General features: G+C 49.6%; 1 protein-coding gene across 2 annotated transcripts in view; it reads left to right on the top strand.

Moving 5' to 3' along the window:
• The window catches only part of NUP155 (nucleoporin 155), a 546,729-nt gene that overhangs the window by 417,461 nt on the left and 105,712 nt on the right, over window positions 1-23,556 (top strand). For both annotated transcript variants that reach the window (XM_069221247.1, XM_069221245.1), the window contains one exon: window positions 14,815-14,925. In XM_069221247.1, coding sequence (XP_069077348.1) covers window positions 14,815-14,925 — 111 coding nt within the window. The remainder of the gene's footprint in view (window positions 1-14,814; window positions 14,926-23,556) is intronic.

The following is a 23,556-nucleotide window of genomic DNA, read 5'->3' as shown; positions in this document are numbered from 1 at the left end:
CAGGATGGACTTAGCTGAGTTTACTTGCAGTCCTGATGTCTCACCTAAGCACTGGAGCACCTGGAGGCATCGAGGGACTGTCGCCACAGGGTCTTCCAAAAATAGCAGGACGTCATCTGCATAGAGTGCTATGCGATCTTCTCGGGCATTCCGCCACCTCCAGCCACACACCTGGGCCCTGGAGTGTTTGAGAGAGTGAAATCAGGGCGAGCTCTTTGGGCCTTTCGGCACCAATCTAGCAATCCCCCATATGATTTTGCCTTTTTTGGGGATATGTCAGGGGCTTGGTGTGTAGTCTGTTCGGCCCTGCCACCAAACAACACACCTCCCAGTGCTTTAGAGGTTGGGCAGTGCACCCGTTAATCTGCGACCAGGCCATCATACAGCATATGTCCCAAATCCCTCTCTCTCTCTGGCAACAATCTCAAAACTTTTTTTTGTTCTTCCTTATTGTCACACAGCCACCCAGTAGGAAGCAGAGTCAACCACTTCCTTCAGGAGTTGCAGAAAAATACATCCAACAGGGGGGTTCTTCCAATTGCCCTATGGGGTTACACCCTGCCGTTCCTCTTCGAACAACCGCACCTGCCACCCAAATTGGAGAAGCCTTTGAGTAATCATCTGTCTGTTTCTTCTACTGGGAGCTGCAGGCTTTTTTGGCCAAAGGTGCCATGGAAAAGTATTGGCCTCGAAAGTGGTGACTGAATGTTATTCCTGCTACTTAAATTGTTTCAAAGTCCTTTGTCTGATTTTGAAATCTGAGCTCTTAACACTTTTCTGCGCAAGATCAAATTCAAGATACTGACCCTGGCATGGTTTTTGATCCCTTGACAGCTGGTGGCGATGTGCCTGCCAGGTGCCTATTTCACATTTCTAGCCACACGTTAACTTATGTTCATGTGAGTCACAAGCACTTTGAGCTTGCTGTTCTCTCTTTGGACTCACCAGTGCTCCTCAGGTGGTCACATAGTTGATGGAGGTGATCCCTGCCTGTAAGGAAATGCCTCTTGGCATGGTTACCCCCTGACTTTTTGCCTTTTCCTGACGCCAGTTATGATTGAAAGTGTGCTGGGACCCTGCTGACCAGGCCCCAGCACCTGTGTTCTTTTCCTAAACTGTACCTTTGCTTCCACAATTGGCACTGCCCTGGCACCCAGATAAGTCCCTTGTAAATGGTACCCCTGGTACCAAGGGCCCTGATGCCAGGGAAGGTCTCTAAGGGCTGCAGCACGTATTATGCCACCCTGGGGACCTCTCACTCAGAACATGCACACTGCCTCACAGCTTGTGTGTGCTAGTGGGGAGAAAAAGACTGTCGACTTGGCACTCCCCTCAGAGTGCCATGCCAACCTCACACTGCCTGTGGCATAGGTAAGTCACCCCTCTAGCATGCCTTACAGCCCTAAGGCAGGGTGCACTATACCACAGGTGAGGGCATAAGTGCACGTGCACTATGCCCCTACAGTGTCTAAGCAAAACCGTAGACATTGTAAGTGCAGGGTAGCCATAAAGAGTATATGGTCTGGGAGTTGGTCAAACACCAACTCCACAGTTCCATAATAGCTACACTGAAATCTGGGAATTTTGGTATCAAACTTCTTAGCACAATAAATGCACACTGATGCCAGTGATGGGATTTATTGTAAAACGGACCCAGAGGGCATCTTAGAGATGGCCCCTGAATACCAGTCCGACTCCTAGTGCTAGGCTGACCAGTTTCTGCCAGCCTGCCACAAGCAGACGAGTTTCTGGCCACATGGGGAGAGTGCCTTTGTCACTCTGTGGCCAGGAACAAAGCCTGTACTTGGTGGAGGTGCTTCTCACCTCCCCCTGCAGGAACTGTAACACCTGGCAGTGAGCCTCAAAGAATCATTCCTTTTGTTGCAGCACAGCACCCTAGGGCATACCAGCTAGTGGAGATGCCTGCTCCTCTGGCCACTGCCCCCATTTTTGGCAGCAAGACTGGAGGAGATAATGAGAAAAACAAGGAGGAGTCACCCACCAGTCACGACAGCCCCTAAGGTGTCCTGAGCTGAGGTGACCCCTGCCTTTAGAAATCTTCCATCTTGAGATTGGAGGATTCCCCCAATACTATTAGGGATGTCCCCCCTCCCCTCAGGGAGGAGGCACAAAGAGGGTGTAGCCACCCTCCAGGACAGTAGCCATTGGCTACTGCCCTCCTGACCTAAACACACCCCTAAATTTTAGATTTAGGTCACCCCAGAACCCAGGATATCAGATTCTTGCAATGTGAAACAAGGACTGCTGACCTGAAAACACTGCAGAGATGACTGAGACGACAACTGCTTTGGCCCCAGCCCTACCGGCCTGTATCCTGATTCGAAAAAAACTGCCCAGCGACGCATCCAACAGGGACCAGCAACCTCTGAAGCCTCAGAGGACTGCCCTGAAACCCGAAGTACCAAGAAACTCCAGAGAACAGCGGCACTGTTCATCCACAGCAACATCTTTGCAACAAAGAAGCAACTTTTATAGAACTCACTCTTCCCGCCGGAAGCTTGAGACTTCACCCTCTGCATCCGACGCCCCCGACTTGAGCTCCAGAGAACCAACACTACAAGGACTCCCACCAGGCGACTGCGACCACGTGAGTAACCCAAGACGACCCCTCTGGACCCCCAGAGCGACGCATGCAGAGAGAAACCAGAGGCTCCCCCTGACTGCGACTGCCTGTAACAAGGAACCCGACACTTGGACCAAGCACTGCACCCGCAGCCCCCAAGACCAGAAGGAAACCGAACTTCAGTGCAGGAGTGACCACCAGGCGACCTTCTGCGTAGCCCAGGTGGTGGCTGGCCCGAGAAGCCCCCCTGAGCCCTGCCTGCACCGCTAGAGTAACCCCCGGGTCCCTCCATTGATTCCTATCCAAAACCCGGCGCCTGCTTTGCACACTGCACCCGGCAGCCCCTGTGCCCTCTAAGGGTGTGTTTGAGGTGCCTACTTGTGTCCCCCCCCCCCCAGTGCTCTACAAAACCCCCCTGGCCTGCCCTCCGAAGACGAAGGTACTTACCTGTAGGCAAACTGGAACTGGAGCACCCCTGTTCTCCATAGGTGCCTATGTGTTTTGGGCCCCTCTTTGACCTCTGCACCTGACCGGCCCTGTCTTGCTGGTGCTGTGACTTTGGGGTTACCTTGAACCCCCAACGGTGGGCTGCCTATGCCCAGGAACTTGAACTTGTAAGTGCCTTATTTACCTGAAAAACTAACCATTACTTACCTCCCCCAGGAACTGTTGATTTTTGCAGTGTCCACTTTTAAAATATCTTATTGCCATTTTAACTAAAACTGTGTATGTTATTGCTCTAATTCAAAGTTCGTAATTTACCTGTGTGGAGTACCTTGCATTTTACATATTTACTTCAAATCTTGAACTTGTGGTTCTAAAGATAAATTAAGAAAATATATTTTTCTATATAAAAACTATTGGCCTGGAGTAAGTCTTTGAGTGTGTGTTCCTCATTTATTGCCAGTATGTGTACAACAAATGCTTAACACTACCCTCTGATAAGCCTACTGCTCGACCACACTACCATAAAATAGAGCATTAGAATTATCTAATTTTGCCACTATCTTACCTCTAAGGGGAACCCTTGGACTCTGTGCACACTATCTCTTACTTTGAGATAGTATATACAGAGCCAACTTCCTACAAGAGGTGTCTTGTATCCAGCATAGACCCTCCTCTACATCCGTTTGCTAGAGTTGCTGAGGATTTTCTTGACATTGAAGCCTTCCTGCCCACCATGTAAGTTAGGTTGGTACAGTTTCTAACAGACAACACCATTGCCTTGTGGTACTGCATCAAGCAGTGCAGGGTTCTGGGTCCTATTCCAGGAGGCTCTACCCCTGGACTTGGCTGAACCATCAGGGCATATTCGTGGCTGTACTTCCACTGGCAGGATCTTTAAACACTCGGGGGAGCTAACTCTGCTAAAGATTCCTAGCAAATTTCAAATGTATTTACTCCCAGATGTGGTGCAGGGTGTTCTTCGGCAGTGGGAAGAACCCTGGCTCAATGTTTTCAACGCCTTGAGAATGTGCAATGTCAACTCATTTCTAAACTGGAGTTCAAAGTAAAGCCCTCTGTCAAAGCCTTATTCTGTGCTCGACTCCATGTGGAACCTTCTAACTGCTAATGCTCCAGAAACACCCGTCATCTTTTCCTGTCCCCGGTTCCAAATAAGATCAGGAATAACCAGGTCCAAATCATGTTAGTGGCTTCAGTTCCCAGAGGTTCTGGGCCTTAGCATGTATCCTTTGACCAGACTGCAACTTCACTATGTTCTTCTGCCTCAGGTGTAAGGCAGAGTCTTGCACCCAGGCCTGCGCAACCTACACCTCCATGCTTGGAAACTGAGCAGCAGCTGTGAATCTCCTAAGACATCCCACCCAAAGTCCTTATTATCTTGAGGACCAGGCTCCCTTCCATGAAATCAGTGTATGCCGGGTACTGGAATAAGTTTGTTGCTTGATCGCTGTTAACCATACTGTCAGATGTGTTTGTTTTGTCTGTGGTCACTGATAAAGGCTATTTGTTGGTCCTTTTGGCCTTTTAACTTTTGAACGACCAGCCATCTTTGTTCACATCACCTGTTTTGATGCATTTGCTTAAAGATTTGCAACACGTGTTACAACAAAATCACTTTATGATGCCGCAGTGGGACTTCAGTTTGGTTCTCACTTTCCTTATATTTTCCACTTTCAAACCAATGCACAATTGTCTGTTGTGCCTCCTTAACTTACAAACTGTCTTTATGTTTGCCATAGCATCAGGATGCTATTTAAGTGAGCTTCAGACCCTCTCAGTCCAGCCCCTTTACTCTGCCTTTTTTCCAGACAAATTGATAATATTGACTTGAGCAGCATTCCTACCAAAAGTGGTGATGCCCTTTCACATAGGACAAGTCATCACTCTACTGACCTTCTTTGCTTTTCCTTATCCCTCTAGAGAAAGAGAGAGATTATCTGTTGGACCCCGAGAGAACACTGAGCTTTTACATCAGTTGCACTAAGGAATATCAGGTGGATGATAAGTTCTTTTTGGGCTTCTTTGGTTACAAAGAAGGTCTTACGATAGCTACTCTTCTTTACCAATATCTGCTACCCATTGGCTTAGAAGCAGCACCCAGAAATTCTGATGGCTCATTCCACCGGAACGAAGGCTGCTACCACTGTGTTGGCACTTGGAGCACTTACAGTGCCTGTTCCGAATATCTGTCCAGCAGCGGCATAGTCATCAGTGTACATGTTTAGGAAGCACTGTTGCCTTGACAGGTCTGCTGGGATGGGCATTTTGCCTGTTCGGTCATATGGCACTTTTGAGTCTGGGACATTCCAAAGACTCACCACCTTGAGAGGTAGTGCTTTCGTATCCATTCACAAGGTGAAGAGTCTGCAGTTAGATGTATCTATCACAAGATATTCTATCCTACTGCAGATTCCTCACCACCCTCCCCATTTTATGGAACAGTCTTCTTTCCATCTGAAAACGTCCTAGTTTAGCATTCTGCCCACTTAATCTTCTAATTTACTGATGTGTTCCTTGTCTGAGGTTGTAGATGGCCTAACTAAAGAAACTGACAACATCATGCATGGGTGCTGATTATATATGGCTCCACTCATCAGTTCTGGAGCACGAGTTAGTTCATGTGGAGTTCTATGATGTCACTTAAGCAGCATGTAGGAGTGCTGCTTTTTTGAGTTTCCGGATGCAGTCTGATGTCTGGGACTGTTTTCAAGGTGAGCAGTCACAAGAGGAATCTACAATCAGATGGCGCTTCCACCAGAAAGAGTGTTACTGAAGGTATGTAACTTATTTTTCTGCACCTCTGCGATGTAGGTCTTGAGTTCTCTGGTTTCACCAAGACAATTCCTGTGCATAACTACAGCAAGATTTCTAAAATTTCCTGCTTGTCTAAGGTGTTGTAAAGTTAAGTCTTTGGTGGATCCTTTTGGAAGGAAATGTTAATGTTTCAGGGTGACACAGCTGTCGCCTGGGTAATTTCCCAAGTGTTAGCCTATGCCTGTGAGGTTAGCAACTGCAGTGGCCTGACCCAAATGCCTTTTGGCTTTATGGTTTGCTGACCTGCCACTGCTTCCAGTGAAGCTTGTGCCCACAACGTTGCCAACCCTTGTGGCTTTGGTACCATCGTCTCCGCACTCAGAGCTGATTTTGGCACTGCTTCAGTCTTTGGAATTGTCAAAGGAAATTGTTTTTACAAGTTGATATGATGTCTCGCATGCAGAGATCTCAGTAGATAAATTTAGTTTATGACTCAAGATTATTTGAATGTTGTCAATCTCCTCCCCTCTCAAAATACAGACTCTTGCCTGTACATAAATCTACAACATGCTGGTGACCTTGATATAAACCTAGTAACCGATATCCCTCATCAATTTGGACCTTCTTCTGAAGAAGTCTGTTCTTTGGCTTCTGTGATACTGAAAGCAGCACAAGCACTTGAATTGCTCTTACACAGTGCTGAGGTGAAGACAGCCTTCTGTCTGAAATTCTGCAACCATTCTCTGTGACTTCAGAATCTTTGCTACTGGACAATGTGATGTGGTGCTCTTGTAGCCAATTGTGGCTGTCTGAGTGAATTTCTTTTTAGGCCCATCTGTCAAAGGAAAATTGCACAATGCCATTGGCGTTTTCTATTCCCAGCTAAAAGTTCTGTCCTCACACCCCCTCACTGGATTCTATGGTGGTGCAAGACTCATGTGCCAAATTAGTCCAAGCACCTACTCTGAGGCCCCTTCACACAATTAGTTGAGAAGCCTTGACTTTAAGAGTAGAAACTCTTTGCTTTGCCAACTTCATATACCTTCTTGGTCTAAATGGCCGCACCTTGTGAGTGTTGGTGAAAATTACTGTAATTTACTTTCCTGAACACGTGAAGAGTCCATTCTCGTAACTGGTCAGCGATGGTTTGGGTGCATCCAAGCTGATTTTGAAGTAAGCCCTGGATTTTGATGACCCTGGCTAGGACCATGGAAGCACTGGTCACTTTGGGTCAATACACAGGGATGCTCTCCAGGTGCTTTTCAGGAGCTTTCCAAGCAGACTAATAGGCATTCCCTTCAATGGCAAGGGAGGCTGATTTATCTCTGAAGCAATTTAAAATAGTTGTGCTGCAGCACACTTTCTAGGACTAGCCTCCCCAACGAAGCAGTTCTATCAGCAATACTGTCAATTATGGTGCTTCTCCACTCGACTACCCTTGTGGCAGCAGCAGCCTTCCCAGCCAGTCCAGAACCCTCATCAGGTATTACCACATTTGAGGCACAGGTTGACCTTAGAGACACTAGCACCGCCACCAGCAGCAGTTCCATTGTCCACCCACTGGGTCGGATCTGCCACCTCAATCCCTCTCGGACTCCTGCCGTCTGGTACAAGGGTAGTGTTCTTCAGCTTGAGTGGCATTTTACAAACAATATATTGCTGAGTTTTCTAGTGGTTCCATTTCCATAAACGCTGCAGCCTATTCATTGTTTGCTTCCCACTGGATGGACCTCTCTCTGTCATAGGCTGAGTACAGAGAATGTTCTGCAGGATGACAGATGCCTCTCAGGTAGGTATTAGTACAGACAAGTGTATTCTCGTTTGCGATATTTATGGTGATTCTTGTCAAATTATTGCATTTTGCAATGCATGTGATGCAGGCGAGTGGTTGCTAGTTGCTGTTGAGCAGACTCTGAATTAGATTTTGCTCAAAATGCGGAAGGCGAGAATTTAATCAAAATATAAGAGACTTTGCAGGGCAAGGATTCAGAAGGGTGGCCACTCCAGGTCTTAGTATTCTGTGTTCTTTGTCCTAGCGATATGTCTGTTTCTGCTTTTACTATATCCATTGTTGTGAACTCTTTCAGTTATTCTTGCAAGGGTCGTTTATGATAGACTTCACCTTGCAAAGTTTCCCAAGAGCCAGACGGGATCTGTAAACTTAACAGCTTTTCTTGGTGTTGTGTGTCTCCACCCCCTCTCGTCATTTGTGACGTCGGGCCCCTATATACGCGCCACCTCAGCATGCTAACATCAGTTTCTTTCCTTATGCACCATCTGACACAGATTCGGAGCTAGCACTGCTGTCTTTGACAGACATTTTACCTCAAGAGAAAAACATCCTCTAGCAGGCCTTACAGCCCTAAGGCAGGGTGCACTATACCACAGGTGAGGACATTGCTGCATGAGCAGTATGCCCCTACAGTGTCTCAAGTCCAGTCTTAGACTTTGTAAGTGCAGTGTGGCCATGTTAAGTACATAGGCTGGGAGTTTGTCACTATGAACTCCACAGCTCCATGGTGGCTTCACTGAAGGCTGGGAAGTTAGCCAACATGACATCCCTCTCTGGGTGCCATGCCTATCAACCAATGCCTGTAAGTCGCCACTCTAGCAGGCCTTACAGCCCTAATACTGAGCCCTAAGGTTAGGGCATAGCTGCATGAACAATATGTCCCTACAGTGTTGTAGAAAGTTGGCTCTGTATATACTATCTCAAAGTTTGAGATAGTGTGTACAGAGTCCAAGGGTTCCCCTTAGAGGTTGATAGTGGTAAAATTAGATAATACTAATGCTCTTTTTTGTGGTATTGTGGTCGAGCAGTAGGCTTATCAGAGGGTAGTGTTAAGCATTTGTTGTACACACACAAGCAATAAATGAGGAACACACACTCAAAGACTTACTCCAGGCCAATAGGTTTTACATAGAAAAATATATTTTCTTAATTTATTCTAGAATACAAGATTCAATATTTGAGGTAAGTACATAAAATGCAAGGTACTTCACACAGGTAAGTATAGAACTTAGATTTAAAACAGTAGTTCACACAGTTGTGGTTAAAATGGCAATAAGCTATTTTAAAAGTGGACATAGTGCAAAATTCAACAGTTCCTGGCTGGGGGAGGTAACTTTGGTTAGGTTTCTCGGGTAAGTAAAGCGCTTACACAGTCAGTCTCCTGGGCATAGGCAGCCCACCATTGGGGGTTCAAGGCAACCCCAGGGCCATAGCACCATCAACACAGGGACGATCAGGTGCAGAGGTCAAAGGAGGGCCTAAAACACATAGGTGCCTATAGAGAACAGGGGTGCTCTGGTTCCAGTCTGCTAGCAGCTAAGTACCTACGTCCTCTGGGAGCAGACATGGGGGGGGGTTTCTAGAGCACTGGGGGGCGGGGAGGACACACACAAGCCCACAAAACACACCCTCAGCGGCACAGGGGTGGCTAGGTGCAATAGACAAAGTAGGCGTCGGGTTTGCTATAGAAAGCAGTGGAGGATCCCCGGGGTCACTTAGGCGATGCAGGCAGGGCACAGGGGGGCTTCACGAGCCAGCCACCGAATGGGCTAGGATGAGGGCCGCCTACTGGTCACTCCTGCACTGGTAGGTGGTTCCTCTCAGTCCTGGGCACTGCCGGTGCAGTGCTTGGTCAAGGCGTCGGGTTCCTTTGTTAACAGGCAGTCGCGGTCAGGGGGAACCTCTGGATCCTCTCTGCAGGCATCGCTGTGGGGGTGCAGGGAGGTCGACTCAGGGTGTCCGTGTCGTTGGAGTCGCCTGGGAGTCCTCTCTGCAGTGTTTGTTGTCCTGGACTGGAGCCGGGGGCATCGGATGCAGAGTGTGAAGACTCACACTTCTGGCGGGAAGTGGGAGTCTCTTTAAAGTTGTTTCAAAGTTGCAAAGTTATTGCAGTTTCTGAACAGTGCCGCTGTTCTCTGGAGTTCCTTGGTCCTTTAGGTGCAGGGCAGTCCTCTGAGTCCTCAGAGGTCGCTGGTCCCACTGGATGCGTCGCTGTGCAGGTTCTTTGAGTCTGGAGACTGGGCGGTAGGGCTGGGGTCAAGTCGGTTGGTGTCTCCGTCGTCTCTGCAGGGCTTTCAGGTCAGCAGTCCTTCTTCTTGTTGTAGGTTGCAGGAATCTGATTTCCTGGGTTCAGGGTTGCCACTAAATACTAAATTTAGGGATGTGTTTAGGTATGGGGGCAGTAGCCAATGGCTACTGTCCTGGAGGGGGGCTACACCCTCTTTGTGCCTCCTCCCTGAGGGGAGGAGGGCACATTCCTGCTCCTATTGGGGGAATCCTCCAATCTCAAGATGGAGGATTTCAGCTCAGGGCACCTTAGGGGCTGTCCTGACTTGTAGGTGACTTCTCCTTGTTTTTCTCATTATCTCCTCCGGACTTGCCGCCAAAAGTGTGGGCTGTGTCCGGAGGGGCAGGCATTTCCACTAGCTGGGATGTCCTGGGGTGTTGCAAGAACATGCAGGAGCCTTTGGGGCTTACCACCAAGTGTTATAGTTCCGGCAGGGGGAGGTGAGAATCACCTCCACCCAGTGCAGGCTTTGTTCCTGGCCACAGAGTGACAAAGGCACTCACCCCATGTGGCCAGAAACTCATCTGCTTGTGGCAGGCTGGCAGAAACTAGTCAGCCTAGCACTAGGAGTCGGACTGGTATTCATCTCTAAGATGCCCTCTGGGTGTATTTTACAATACATTTCACACTGGCATCTCTGTGCATTTATTGTGCTGAGAAGTTTGATACCAAGCTTCCCAGATTTCAGTGTAGCCATTATGGAACTGTGGAGTTCGTAATTGACAGACTCCCAGACCATATACTCTTTAAGGCTACTCTGCACTTACAATATCTAATGTTTAGCTTAGACACTGTAGGGGCATAGTGTTCATGCAACTATGCCCTGTGGTATAGTGCACCCTGCCTTAGGGCTGTAAGGCCTGCTAGATGGGTGACTTACCTATGCCACAGGCAGTGGGTTGTGGGCATTGCACTTTGAGGGGAGTGCCATGTCGACTTAGTCTTTTTCTCCCCACCAGCACACACAAACTGTGAGGCAGTGTGCATGTGCTGAGTAAGTGGTCCCCATGGTGGCATAATACATGCTGCAGCCCTTAGTGACCTTCCCTAGCCACAGGGCCCTTGATACCTGGGGTACCATTTACAAGGGACTTATCTGTGGGCCAAGGCTGTGTCAATTGTGGGAACAAAGGTACAGTTTAGGGAAAGAACACTGGTGCTAGGGCTTGGTTAGCAGGGTCCCAGCACGCTTTCAGTCATAACTGGCATCAACAATAGGCAAAACGTTAGGGGGTACCCATGCCAAGGAAGGCATTTCCTTACAAGTGTCTACCTCCATTTATAGATATTATAAGTGCAGTGTGGCCATATTAAGTACATGGACTGGGAGTTTGTCATTACGAACTTCATAGCTCCATAATGGCTTCTATGAAGGCTGGGAAGCTTGGTATCAAACTTCTCAGCACAATAAACCCACACTGATGCCAGTATTGCATTTATTGTACAATGCACACAGAGGTCATCTTAGAGATACCCCCTTTGTTTTCCCCAACCCTTTAGTGTAAGGCTGATCAGTCTGTGCCGCCACTAACAGACAAGTTTCTGACCCCATGGGATGCCTTTGTGCTCTCTGGGATTAGGAACAAAGCCTGCTCTGGGTTGAGGTGCGTCACACCTCCCCCATGCAGGAACTGTAACACTTGGCGGTGAGCTTCAAAGGCTCAGGCCTCTTGTTATAGTGCCCCAGTGCACTCCAGCTAGTGGATTTGCCCGCCCCCGGACGAAGCACCACTTTTGGCGGCAAGGCCGGTGGGAAAATTAGGTTTAATAGGGAGGAGTCACCACTTCAGCTAGGACCCCCCTGAGTTGTCCAGAGATGAAGTGACCCCTCACTGCAGAATCCTCCATCTTGGTTTAGCGGACAGGGACCAATAGGGTTAGGAATGTGCCCCCTCCCCAAAGGAAGTGGGCACAGGAAGGGTGTAGCCACCCTGAGGGATAGTAGCAATTGTTTTCTGTTCTCTGACCCCTTTAAAGCTCTAAATCTAGGATTTAAGAGAACCCCAGAACCTAGCTCACCAGATTCCTGATGACCGCAAGACAAGAAGAACGCCGACCACCCCAGCAGTGATGACTCCAGAAGACAACTGACTTGGCCCCAGCCCTACCGGCCTGTCTGCAGCTTCAGGGACTCTGCTACAAAATAGCGACGTATCCAGCAGGACCAGCGACCTCTCCAAACCCCCCCTGGGACTGCCTGCTCACCAGAGGACCAAGAACTCCCGAGGACAGCTGCTCTGTCCACAAGAAACTCCACAAGGGACTCCAGAACTGCCCCAAAACAGCAAGTCCTGCCCACTTTGCACCTGACGCCACAACCCGAGTCCAGGTGGCCCACCGGTTCAGAGCAGGTCCCCAGGCTATTCCAACCTTGTGTCCACCCTGGGTTTGACCCCTCCTGGCCAACAAGTTGATCCCTGCAGCCTAAATCCAGAGGACCCCCCTGACCGCATGAGAACCGGACGAAGATAGCCGACCCCCAAAGGTACCCCTGCACCCATAGCCACCTGGCCTTGGGGAATCTGACCGATGGTCCAGCAACGTTCAGCAGGTAGCCCTCCTCCTGGTCTTTGGTTTCCCAGAACTGACCCCCAGGACCCAGCTTGAAGCATGCTTGCTCTCACCTGACCATGAGAGCAGAGGAAAGTACCTGGTTTTCCCCAAAGCCAATATGAGGGCTTTGGAAAAGGATTGTGCAAGGCCCAGACAAGACTGGAAGGAACCGAAGGTGGATCCTGACAGAAGAGGACCTGCAAAGGAAGGAGACCAAGTCCAGTTCGAGTTGGAGTGTCCGATTGTGGCAAGAGCCACTACCCACCCTTCTGTGGATGCAGGACCAGGTTGACTGTGGATGAAGGTCAGCAGTATAGCACAGGAGCAGAAGAGTTCTAGAAGTAATGCAAGTGAAGTCACACGTCGGCGATCGGGATGCAGTCAGTCATTGGTGCTGAAAAACCACCAACAAGCCTTGGCAAATGCAAGAGTTGGCAAGACATTTTTTGCAAGGCTGAAGAGGACCAGCAAGGCCCAGGGGACTCGCCCCAAGGAGGTGAGTTCGGGGTGACCCTCGGCAGCTGGGAGAATCACAAAAAGAGGTGGCATCCCCCACAGGTGACCCACGGGCAGCAGGCACAGGAGTCTCAGTGAGGCCCACTCAGCACGCCTGGATAAGTGTCCCACATCGCTAGAGCAGTAGACAGCAGACTGTGCGTTGCTGGTGGCCGGGGCTACACAGAGCCTAAAGATCACTCGGAAGAGGAACAAACAAGCCTTGGTAGCTGCAAGAGTCACAGTGCACAGAGGTACTGTCCTGCAAGGAGAGGCAAGGGCTTACAGTCTCCCAAGTTGGACAGCTGGTAGAGAGGACCACTCCAGACCATCACTTTCGATGCAGGATCCACGGAGCTCCAGGGGAAAGAAGATCAACGCAGCTGGTCGTCATTGCAATTGGTGCCTGCGGATGCAGGGGAGTGACTCCTTCACTTCAAGGCAGATTCCTTCTTGCTTCATTTGCAGACTGAAGACTTGTCGCCCTTAGAGGATGCACAGCCGGGAGAATGTTGCTGGAAGGAGCCAAAGAAACAGTGTTGCACAGCGGAGTCGTCTCTGTCATAGCAGATTGTCAGTGCCTGGAGGATCCAGTTGTAGAGGAGTCTTGCTGGAATCTTGCACGTCGTATCTGAGGACCCATCCAAGAGGGAGACCATAAATAGCCCAGGAAGGGGAATTGGTCACCTAGCAGGGTGACCAACAAATCAGGAGGGGGCTGTGACATCACCTGCCTGACGTGGCAACTCTGATGCTTCCAGGCGCCTTTACCCACCTTGGATTCAAAATGGCAGAACCAAGTGGCGGCGCTCTGGGCACCACCCCTGGTGTGGTGATGCACAGGGGAGTGGTCACTCCCCTTGCCATTGTCCAGTTTCGCACCAGAGCAGGGACCTGGGGTCCCTGGACTGGTGTTAACCGGTTTATGCAAGGAGGGCACAGAATGTGCCCTTCAAAGCATATTGGTGGCTTGGGGAAGCTACCACTCCGAAGCCACAAGGGAGAGGGTGTTGCTTCCCTCTTCCACAGGAAATCCTTTGTTCTGCCTTCCTCTGCCTGAGCTGATCAAGCAGCAGGAGGGCAGAAACAGACAGGGGGGTGGCAGCTGCTCAAAAAAACCCTGAAGACTAGTAGGAGCAATGCTGGGGGTCCTCTAAGGATCCCCCAGCGCGCATTGAATCATACAACCAATACTGGCAACAGTATTGGGGTATGATTCCGACATGTTTGTTACCAAACATGCCCAGGTTCGGAGTTACCGTTATGTAGCTGAACATAAGTAGTGACTTGTGTCCAGTACACGGCATAAAATGGCTTCCCCACACTTATGAAGTCCAGTGTAATGGAGATGGAATTCGTAGGGGGACCTCTGCTCATGCAGGGGTGCCCTCACACGCAGGGACCTGCACCCTGCCTTGTGAGCTAGGAGGGCCTTCCATAGGGGTGAATTAAAGTGACCTGGTGAAGTGACTCTTTCCTTGTGGTTTTCCTATATCCCTCACTGTCCACTGAACACCATAGACCATAATTTTGAGTAGTACATTCCAGCTGTTTATAGTCCACTGAACATGCTCTCTGGTCCAGCATCAGAAACACACACCTCCCAGTGTAACAGACTATAGTTTTTTTTTTTTTTATCTTTCATTGTAGGCATGTAGGCAACATGCATATGTCCTTGTCTTCTGTCTCAGGGTAGAAATGAGATATGTATAACTTAAAAAGGAGTTCCATGTTATGGTCAAGTCATGTTTCCCATTGTCGGTGGTCAGAGGCAGATAATGTGATTAAGACAAGCAGTATATCTACATAAACCACATAATGCACAGTAGTCTGATGTTTTAGTGTTCTACCCTACATGATAACATTCTTGTGTGGTTCTTTCAGAGATGAGTGACAGTCTAGCAATGAGCTCAGCCGATCGAATGCAAGCATTGAATGTCAAGATGGTATTACTTGGAAAGATCTTTGCTGGCACGCCTCGCTATTTTCCTCTAGGTAAGTAACAAAAACAGAATAGAATTGTAAATGTTCAATCTTTATTTTTCCCATATTTTTGACTCTATATAACAGTGAAACACCCTGCGTTTTTCATTTTTCTTTTTGCTCACCTTCTGTTTTCTGTGTTTCTTATCTTTACTTTCTTGGCCGTTTTCAGTATTTTCGTGCATTAGCCAAAATAGTCTTTTTCACGCGTACAACTTTTTCACATAATGTCTGATACTCATTCCTCCAATACCTACCAGTGTGACCTAGTAGGAAAGTACCCTCTTTCTTGGCATGGCTTCCCCCATTTTCTGCCTGTTCTCAGTGTGTTTGACTGTATTCACTGGGATCCTGCTAACCAGGAAACCAGTGATAATGCTCTTTTCCTTCTGACTTGGTAACTTGTACAGTTTTCACCCCACATTTGGCATACTGGTACCCCCAAATAAGTCCCTGGTGTAGGAAGTTGGCTCTGTATGCACTATTTCAAAGTAAGGAATAGTATGCACAGAGTCCAAGGGTTCCCCTTAGAGGTAAGATAGTGGCAAAAGAGATAATACTAATGCTCTATTTTGTGGTAGTGTGGTCGAGCAGTAGGCTTATCAAAGGAGTAGTGTTAAGCATTTGTTGTACATACACACAGGCAATAAATGAGGAACACACACTCGGAGACAAATCCAGCCAATAGGTTTTGTTATAGAAAAATATATTTTCTTAGTTTATTTTAAGAACCACAGGTTCAAATTCTACATGTAATATCTCATTTGAAAGGTGTTGCAGGTAAGTACTTTAGGAACTTTAAATCATTACATTAGCATGTATACTTTTTACATAAAACACAATAAGCTGTTTTAAAAGTGGACACAGTGCAATTTTCACAGTTCCTGGGGGAGGTAAAGTAATGTTAGTTTTAACAGGTAAGTAAGTCACTTACAGGTTTCAGTTTTGGGTCCAAGGTAGCCCACCGTTGGGGGTTCAGAGCAACCCCAAAGTTATCACACCAGCAGCTCAGGGCCGGTCAGGTGCAAAGGTCAAAGAGGTGCCCAAAACACATAGGCTTCAATGGAGAGAAGGGGGTGCCCCGGTTCCAGTCTGCCAGCAGGTAAGTACCCGCGTCTTCGGAGGGCAGACCAGGGGGGTTTTGTAGGGCACCGGGGGGGGGACGAGTCAGCACAAAAAGTACACTCTCAGCAGCGCGGGGGCGGCCGGGTGCAGTGTGCAAACATGCGTCGGGTTTTCAATGGTTTTCAATGAGAGACCAAGGGATCTCTTCAGCGGTGCAGGCAGGCAAGGTGGGGGGCTCCTCGGGGTAGCCACCACCTGGGCAAGGGAGAGGGCCTCCTGGGGGTCACTCCTGCACAGGAGTTCCGTTCCTTTAGGTGCTGGGGGCTGCGGGTGCAGGGTCTTTTCCAGCCGTCGGGAAATGGAGTTCAGGCAGTCGCGGTCAGGGGGAGCCTCGGGATTCCCTCTGCAGGCGTCGCTGTGGGGGCTCAGGGGGGACAACTTTGGTTACTCGCGGACTCGGAGTCGCCGGAGGGTCCTCCCTGAGGTGTTGGTTCTTCACCAGTCGAGTCGGGGTCGCCGGGTGTAGTGTTGCAAGTCTCACGCTTCTTGCGGGGAGTTGCAGGGGTCTTTAAATCTGCTCCTTTGAAACAAAGTTGCAGTCTTTTGGAGCAGGGCCGCTGTCCTCGGGAGTTTCTTGTCTTTCTTGAAGCAGGGCAGTCCTCTGAGGATTCAGAGGTCGCTGGTCCTTTGGAAAGCGTCGCTGGAGCAGGTTTCTTTGGAAGGCAGGAGGCAGGCCGGTAGGACTGGGGCCAAAGCAGTTGGTGTCTTCTGTTCTTCCTCTGCAGGGGGTTTTCAGCTCAGCAGTCTTCTTCTTCTTGTAGTTTCAGGAATCTAAATTCTTAGGTTCAGGGAAGCCCTTAAATACTAAATTTAAGGGCGTGTTTAGGTCTGGGGGGTTAGTAGCCAATGGCTATTAGCCCTGAGGATGGGTACACCCTCTTTGTGTCTCCTCCCAAGGGGAGGGGGTCACATCCCTAATCCTATTGGGGAATCCTCCATCTGCAAGATGGAGGATTTCTAAAAGTTAGAGTCACTTCAGCTCAGGACACCTTAGGGGCTGTCCTGACTGGCCAGTGACTTCTCCTTGTTATTCTCATTATTTTCTCCGGCCTTGCCGCCAAAAGTGGGGGCCGTGGCCGGAGGGGGCGGGCAACTCCACTAGCTGGAGTGTCCTGCGGTGCTGGCACAAAGGGGTGAGCCTTTGAGGCTCACCGCCAGGTGTGACAGCTCCTGCCTGGGGGAGGTGTTAGCATCTCCACCCAGTGCAGGCTTTGTTACTGGCCTCAGAGTGACAAAGGCACTCTCCCCATGGGGCCAGCAACATGTCTCGGTTGTGGCAGGCTGCTGGAACCAGTCAGCCTACACAGATAGTCGGTTAAGGTTTCAGGGGGCACCTCTAAGGTGCCCTCTGGAGTGTATTTCACAATAAAATGTACACTGGCATCAGTGTGCATTTATTGTGCTGAGAAGTTTGATACCAAACTTCCCAGATTTCAGTGTAGCCATTATGGTGCTGTGGAGTTCGTGTAAAACAGACTCCCAGACCATATACTCTTATGGCTACCCTGCACTTACAATGTCTAAGGTATTGCTTAGACACTGTAGGGGCACAGTGCTCATGCACTGGTGCCCTCACCTATGGTATAGTGCACCCTGCCTTAGGGCTGTAAGGCCTACTAGAGGGGTGACTTGTCTACACCTGCATAGGCAGTGAGAGGCTGGCATGGCACCCTGAGGGGAGTGCCATGTCGACTTACTCGTTTTGTTCTCACCAGCACACACAAGCTGGCAAGCAGTGTGTCTGTGCTGAGTGAGGGGTCTCCAGGGTGGCATAAGACATGCTGCAGCCCTTAGAGACCTTCCTTGGCATCAGGGCCCTTGGTACCAGGGGTACCCTTTACAAGGGACTTATCTGGATGCCAGGGTGTGCCAATTGTGGATACAAAAGTACAGGTTAGGGAAAGAACACTGGTGCTGGGGCCTGGTTAGCAGGCCTCAGCACACTTTCAATTCAAAACATAGCATCAGCAAAGGCAAAAAGTCAGGGGGTAACCATGCCAAGGAGGCATTTCCTTACACCTGGTATATGTTACACAGGTACCCAGGGCATTGGGGTACCACAGCATCCCCATGGACTGCAGCATGTATTTTGACACCCATGGGGAGCCCATACAAAGTGTTCTGCAGGCCTGTCATTGCATCGTGCATGAAAGGGTGCATGCACCCATTTAAAAAATGGGTCACTGCACCAGTTCACTCTGTCACAACTGTGGCAGGCTCTCCTAGCCCATAGGGCAGGGTGCAAGTACCTGTGTGGGAGAGCAACCCTGCACTAACAGAGGTGCCCCACAAACTCCAGTGCCATTTCTCATGGTCTTCGAGAGTGCGGAGATGCCATTTTGCAGCTTCAGAATGGTAACTCCAAACCTAGGCATGTTTGGTATCAAACATGTCGGAATCATACCCCAATACTGCTGCCAGTATTGAAAGTATGACTCAATGCACTCTGGGGGTCCTTAGAGGACCACCAGCATTGCTCCTACCAACCTTCTAGGGTTTTCCAGGCAGCTCAAATTGATACCACCCCTCAGACAGGTTTCTGCTCTCTTGCTGCTTGAACAGCTCAAGCCCAGGAAGGCAGAACAAAGGCTTTCCTTAGGTGTTAAATGGCTTGGAAAGGGTAACCTCCCCAAGCCATTGGTATGCTTTGAAAGGCACATTTGGTGCCCTCTGTGCATAAACCAGTCTACATCAGTTCAGGGACCTCCAGTCCCGGCTCTGGTGTGAAACTGGAAAGTGGAATGACCACTACCCTGTCCGTCACCATCCCAGGGGTGGTGCCCAGAGCTCCTCCAGAGGGTCCCTGGGTTCTGCCATCTTGAATCCAGGTTTGGCAGGGACCCATGGGAGTATCTGAGTGGCCAGGCCAGGCAGGAGACATCAGAGCCCCCTCCTGATAGGTGGTCTCCTGGCTAGGTAACCAATCCCCCTTTCAGGATATTTAGGCTTTCTCTTGGGTGGGTCCTCAGATTCAGCGTGCAAGATTCCAGCAGGACTCCTCTGCAACCTTACTTCAACTTCTAGCCACTGGAACCACAACTGGACCCTCCAGGAGCCGACAATCAGCGTCCACAAAGAAAACTCTTCTTGCAACATTATTTCCATTGCTCCTTTCAGCTTCTGCAACATTTCCCCGGCTTTGCATCTTCTGAGGGTGGCAAGTCTTCAATCTGCACGAGAGGGAAGAAGGAATCTCCCTTGGAGTGAAGGAGTCACTCCCCTGCATCCGCAGGCACCTACTGCAAAGACGACCGGCTGGGTGGACCCCCTCTCATCCTGAGCTGCATGGAACCTGCATCACGGCTGGGGAACCGGAGTAGTCCTCTTGGTCCTCTCTCCCAGCTGTCCAACTTTAGTGGAGGTAAGCCCTCGCTTTTACACGCAGGCCAGTACCCCTATGCACCACATGTCTTGCAGCTGCCAAGACTTGTTTGCATCTCCTCCAAGGGATCTTCAGGCTGCATGTAGCTCCAGCCCCCAGCACTCCTTCCTGCAACACACCGCCCTCTGCGTGGTTCTCCAGCAGCATGGGACCATTCTCCAACCGTGCTGCGTAGGCTCTTCTGCGACTCCTGTGTCCCTATCCCGTTGGGCTCCTGTGGCTGCTGCCTTTGCTCCTGTGGGGCTCTCTGTGTCGCTGACGGTCCCCTCTGACTCCCACTCCTGGGTTGAGTCCTCCTGGGCCTTGCTGGTCCCCAGTTGCTCTACTTTCCGCCAACCGCAACATGTGCCTTTGCCAAGGCTTGTTGGTGGAATTCCTGCACCACCACCCAACTGCAATTCTTCTTCCAGTGTGGGATGTCGTCTGCATCCCTCAGGAACTCACCAGTTTATTTAAGTCAGAAGTTGGTTTAGTGACCCCTTGTAGGGTCCCATCAGAAATTGCAGTGTCAGTCTGGCGAGGAGCAAGCCTAATGATGAATCCTGAAGGCCCCTGCTTCTAAGAGGGCCTTGCTTCTGTAACAATCCCATTCCAGATTTCTCTGGGATTGTTCGTTATGAGTTTTTGGAACAGTGTACCTTTTCTGATTATCATGTTATGAGAAGGGAGGTCATACACTGGACTAATCAACTTCCTAGTTCTCTCTTTTTTGGTGAATTAAAGATAACATGTATCTGGGTATATTCTTTGTCAGAGTTCTCCAATCTATCCCACCAAAATGATAATTTAATCAATTCCTCAGTCTTTCTTATTCCTGGATGTCAGGCGGCTGGAGAATCATGGCACAAGTAAAAGATCTTTTTGTGCATTTTCTTGTCAGGAATGAACAACTTGTTTATCATTAAACAGCAGAACATTATGCTTATTTCTCAACTCCACCCTTTCTTGAATCAATTCTTGGGCATCAATCTTTTCTTGTTATTCCCAGATTTTAAGATGGAAACTTCTACCTGTGCATGCTGCACCTTTAGAATATCCCCCCAGCACCACGCTGGATCCAGAAATATTCAAAGTAGTGTTATCATGCGTCACCAGGTGTCGCTGTGCAGCTCCGAAGTGACATAGCAGAGCCACATTTAAGCGCAGATGTGCCAGTGTCTATTCCTTTCTTTCCATGCATTCGAGATCAAATCTGGAGCTCTGCTCTGATTATCACTGGTTTGACCAGCTTTCAACCTGAATGAATGTGCAAGGGAACCTAAAACGAAAGTTTTCAAAAAATGCTGTGGATGTTGTTGGCTGATGTTGGTGCTGGACCCCCACACGGTGTGCCTCTGATGTTTGGAATCCAGCCACGCCTCCTAGATTGTGTGAGAAGTGTGCCTCATGCATCAGAAGGTGATTCAGGACTGTAGGAAAGTACCATCTTTTTGGCATGGTTACCCCCCACTTTTTGCCTGCTGTCAGTATGTTTTGACTGTTTTCACTGGGATCCTTCTAACCAGGACATCAGTGATTGTGCTCTCTCCCTCCACATTTGGTTGCTTAGGACTTTGCACGCCCCACAGTTGACATACTGGTCGCCCATATAAGTCCCTAGTATATATTTATGTACCCAGGGCATTGGAACACCAGGGGTTCACCACGGGCTGCAGCTTGTATTATGCCACCCATGGGAGCCCATGCAAAATGTGTCTGCAGGCCTGCAATTGAAGCCTGCATGAAAAGTTGCATGCACCCTTTCACTACAGGTCACTGTAATTCACCCCTATGGTAAGCCCTCCTACCCAAGAGGTCAGGGTGCAGGTACCTGTGGGTGAGAGCACCCCTGCATGAGCAGAGGTTCCCCTGCAGACTCCAGCTCCATTACACTGGACTTCGTAAGTGTGGGGACGCCATTTTACCTGTGTACTGGACTTAGGTCACTACCTCTGTCCAGCTACATAATGGTATCTCCGAACCTGGGCGTGTTTGGTATAACAAATTTCAGAATCGGACCCCAATAGTTGTCAGTATTGGTTGGATGATTCCATGCATTCTGGGGGCTCCTTGAGGACCCACAGCTTTGCTCCTACCAGTTTGCACGGTTTTTCCAGGCAGCCCATGCTGCTGCCACCCTACAGACAGGTTTCTGCCCTCCTGCTGCTTGAACAGTTCAAGCCCAGGAAGGCAGAACAAAGGATTTCCTTTGGGAGAGGGAGACAACACCCTCTCCCTTTTGAAGTAGGTGTTACATGGCTTGGGAGGGTAGTCTCCGGAAGTCACTGGTATGCTTTGGAGGGCACATTTGGTGCCCTTCTTGCATAAACCAGTCTGCGCCGGTTCAGGGACCTCCAGTCCCTACTCTGGCACGAAACTGGACAATGGAAAGGTGAGTGACCACTCCCCTGCCCATCACCACCTTAGTGGTGTTTCCCAGAGCTCCTCCAGTTGGCCACTTGATTCTGCCAAGGTGGGCAGAGGCCTTTTGGAGCATCTTAGTGGGCAGGTCAGGCAGGTGACGTCACAGCCCCCTCCTGATAGGTGGTCACCTCACTAGGTGACCAATCCCCCTTCCAGGGCTATTTTGAGACTCCCTCTTGGGTAGGTCCTCAGATTCGACGGGCAAGACGCCAGAAGGACTCCTCTGCAATGTTTACTTCGACTTCTGGCCACTGGAACTTCAACTTACAATCTGCAGCTTCAGCAGCGACGACCGGCTGCTTGGGTCCTTTCTTCTTCAACTCTGTATCGATCCTGTAACACAGGTGGTGGTCCCCTTAGTCACCTCTACCAGCTTTCCAACTTTGAAGGTAGTGAGTCTTTGCCTTTCCTTGCAGGACAGTACCAGTTGGGAAATGCCTCCCTTGACATGGTTACCCCCTATCTTTTGACTCCAGGGTGTGCCTGACTGCTGCACAATGAACCCAAAAGCGATCGAGTAGCAGGCGATAAAGCTCCTGGTGACTCCGCACTGCTCAAGTCCTGCTCACATAGAAGGTCCCAGGCCTGAACTCCCACCTAGCGTACAGAGTTCTCTGAGGCCATGCATCTCATCTTTAGGTGGTGAGACCCCTCTAGAGAGCCTTTAGGCCCTACAGGTTCGGTAGTGTGAGGGAGCAGTTACGCTTATCAGAGTGAAGTACTAAGCATTTGTTGTACTGAAAGAGACAATGAATGAGACACACAGTCAATGAATAAATCTGAGACCAAATTGGAAAAAAAAAGATTTTTTATACATACTTTAAACCCAAGACCTTCGTTATAAGGGAAAAACCTTTTTAGCCATAAATAAGTTTCACTTGCAAAAATCGAAGGTGCAAATTCAGAGTTCTTCAATGTTAGCCTATGAAAGGAAAACAAATTCAGGAAACGAGCAATTTAAGACGACTTAGGAGACCAATCTTGTAGACTTAAGGTGAGTACTGGACAAGGGTCAGGACTACACCAACAGGTCACTCCAGGCAACACTGGGGCATCCGGGTGCAGAGATGCAGTACGGGGTCGTGTGCCCTGTGCATTTCAATAGGGATTGGTCCCTGTTAATTTAGGGTGCAGACTCTGGCTAGGGGGCCAGTCAGGGACAACCAACAGGTGAGTTGCAAATGTGGGGTGCTCGGAGACGTAGGTGCACCTTTCGTCCTCTTCACCAGGGCCCAGGGGAGACGGATACAGGGGTGTCTTTTGGTGTTGCGCTACCTTGTCCAGGAGCACTTGCAGTTAGGGGGTTCTGTGGTCTGAGGTTGCAGGCATCGTCGTGGGTACAGGTGGGGTGAAACAACAGTGTACTCAAGGCCAGAAGAGCTGGGGGACGTCGTTGACACCAGTGACCCATCTCAGATGGGGTTAGGGGGAGACTGGTGCAGTGGTTGCTTTAGGTGTCTGGTTTCTCTCACCTCAGGCTGCAGGAGAGGGGGCCTACTTGCAGAGGCTGCAGACGACTTAAGGGAATCCAGGAGGGGTGAAACCACAATAGACTTGGACTCCAGACAGCTGGGGAACCTTGCTGGCACCAGAGGTCAACTCCCACTCAAATCGGTGACGGCGGTTATAGTGGTGACCTCAGGTGTCGGGTCTTTGCGATTCCAGGGGCTGCGAAGTCCTTTCCTTAGAGTTGGTAAGAAAAGAAAGTCTTCTGCTCACTGGAGACTTGAGTT

The sequence above is a fragment of the Pleurodeles waltl genome, chromosome 1_1 (genome assembly GCF_031143425.1).
Source record: "Pleurodeles waltl isolate 20211129_DDA chromosome 1_1, aPleWal1.hap1.20221129, whole genome shotgun sequence".
NCBI classification, from domain to species: domain Eukaryota; kingdom Metazoa; phylum Chordata; class Amphibia; order Caudata; family Salamandridae; genus Pleurodeles; species Pleurodeles waltl.
This window is presented reverse-complemented; position numbering and strand designations above follow the sequence as displayed.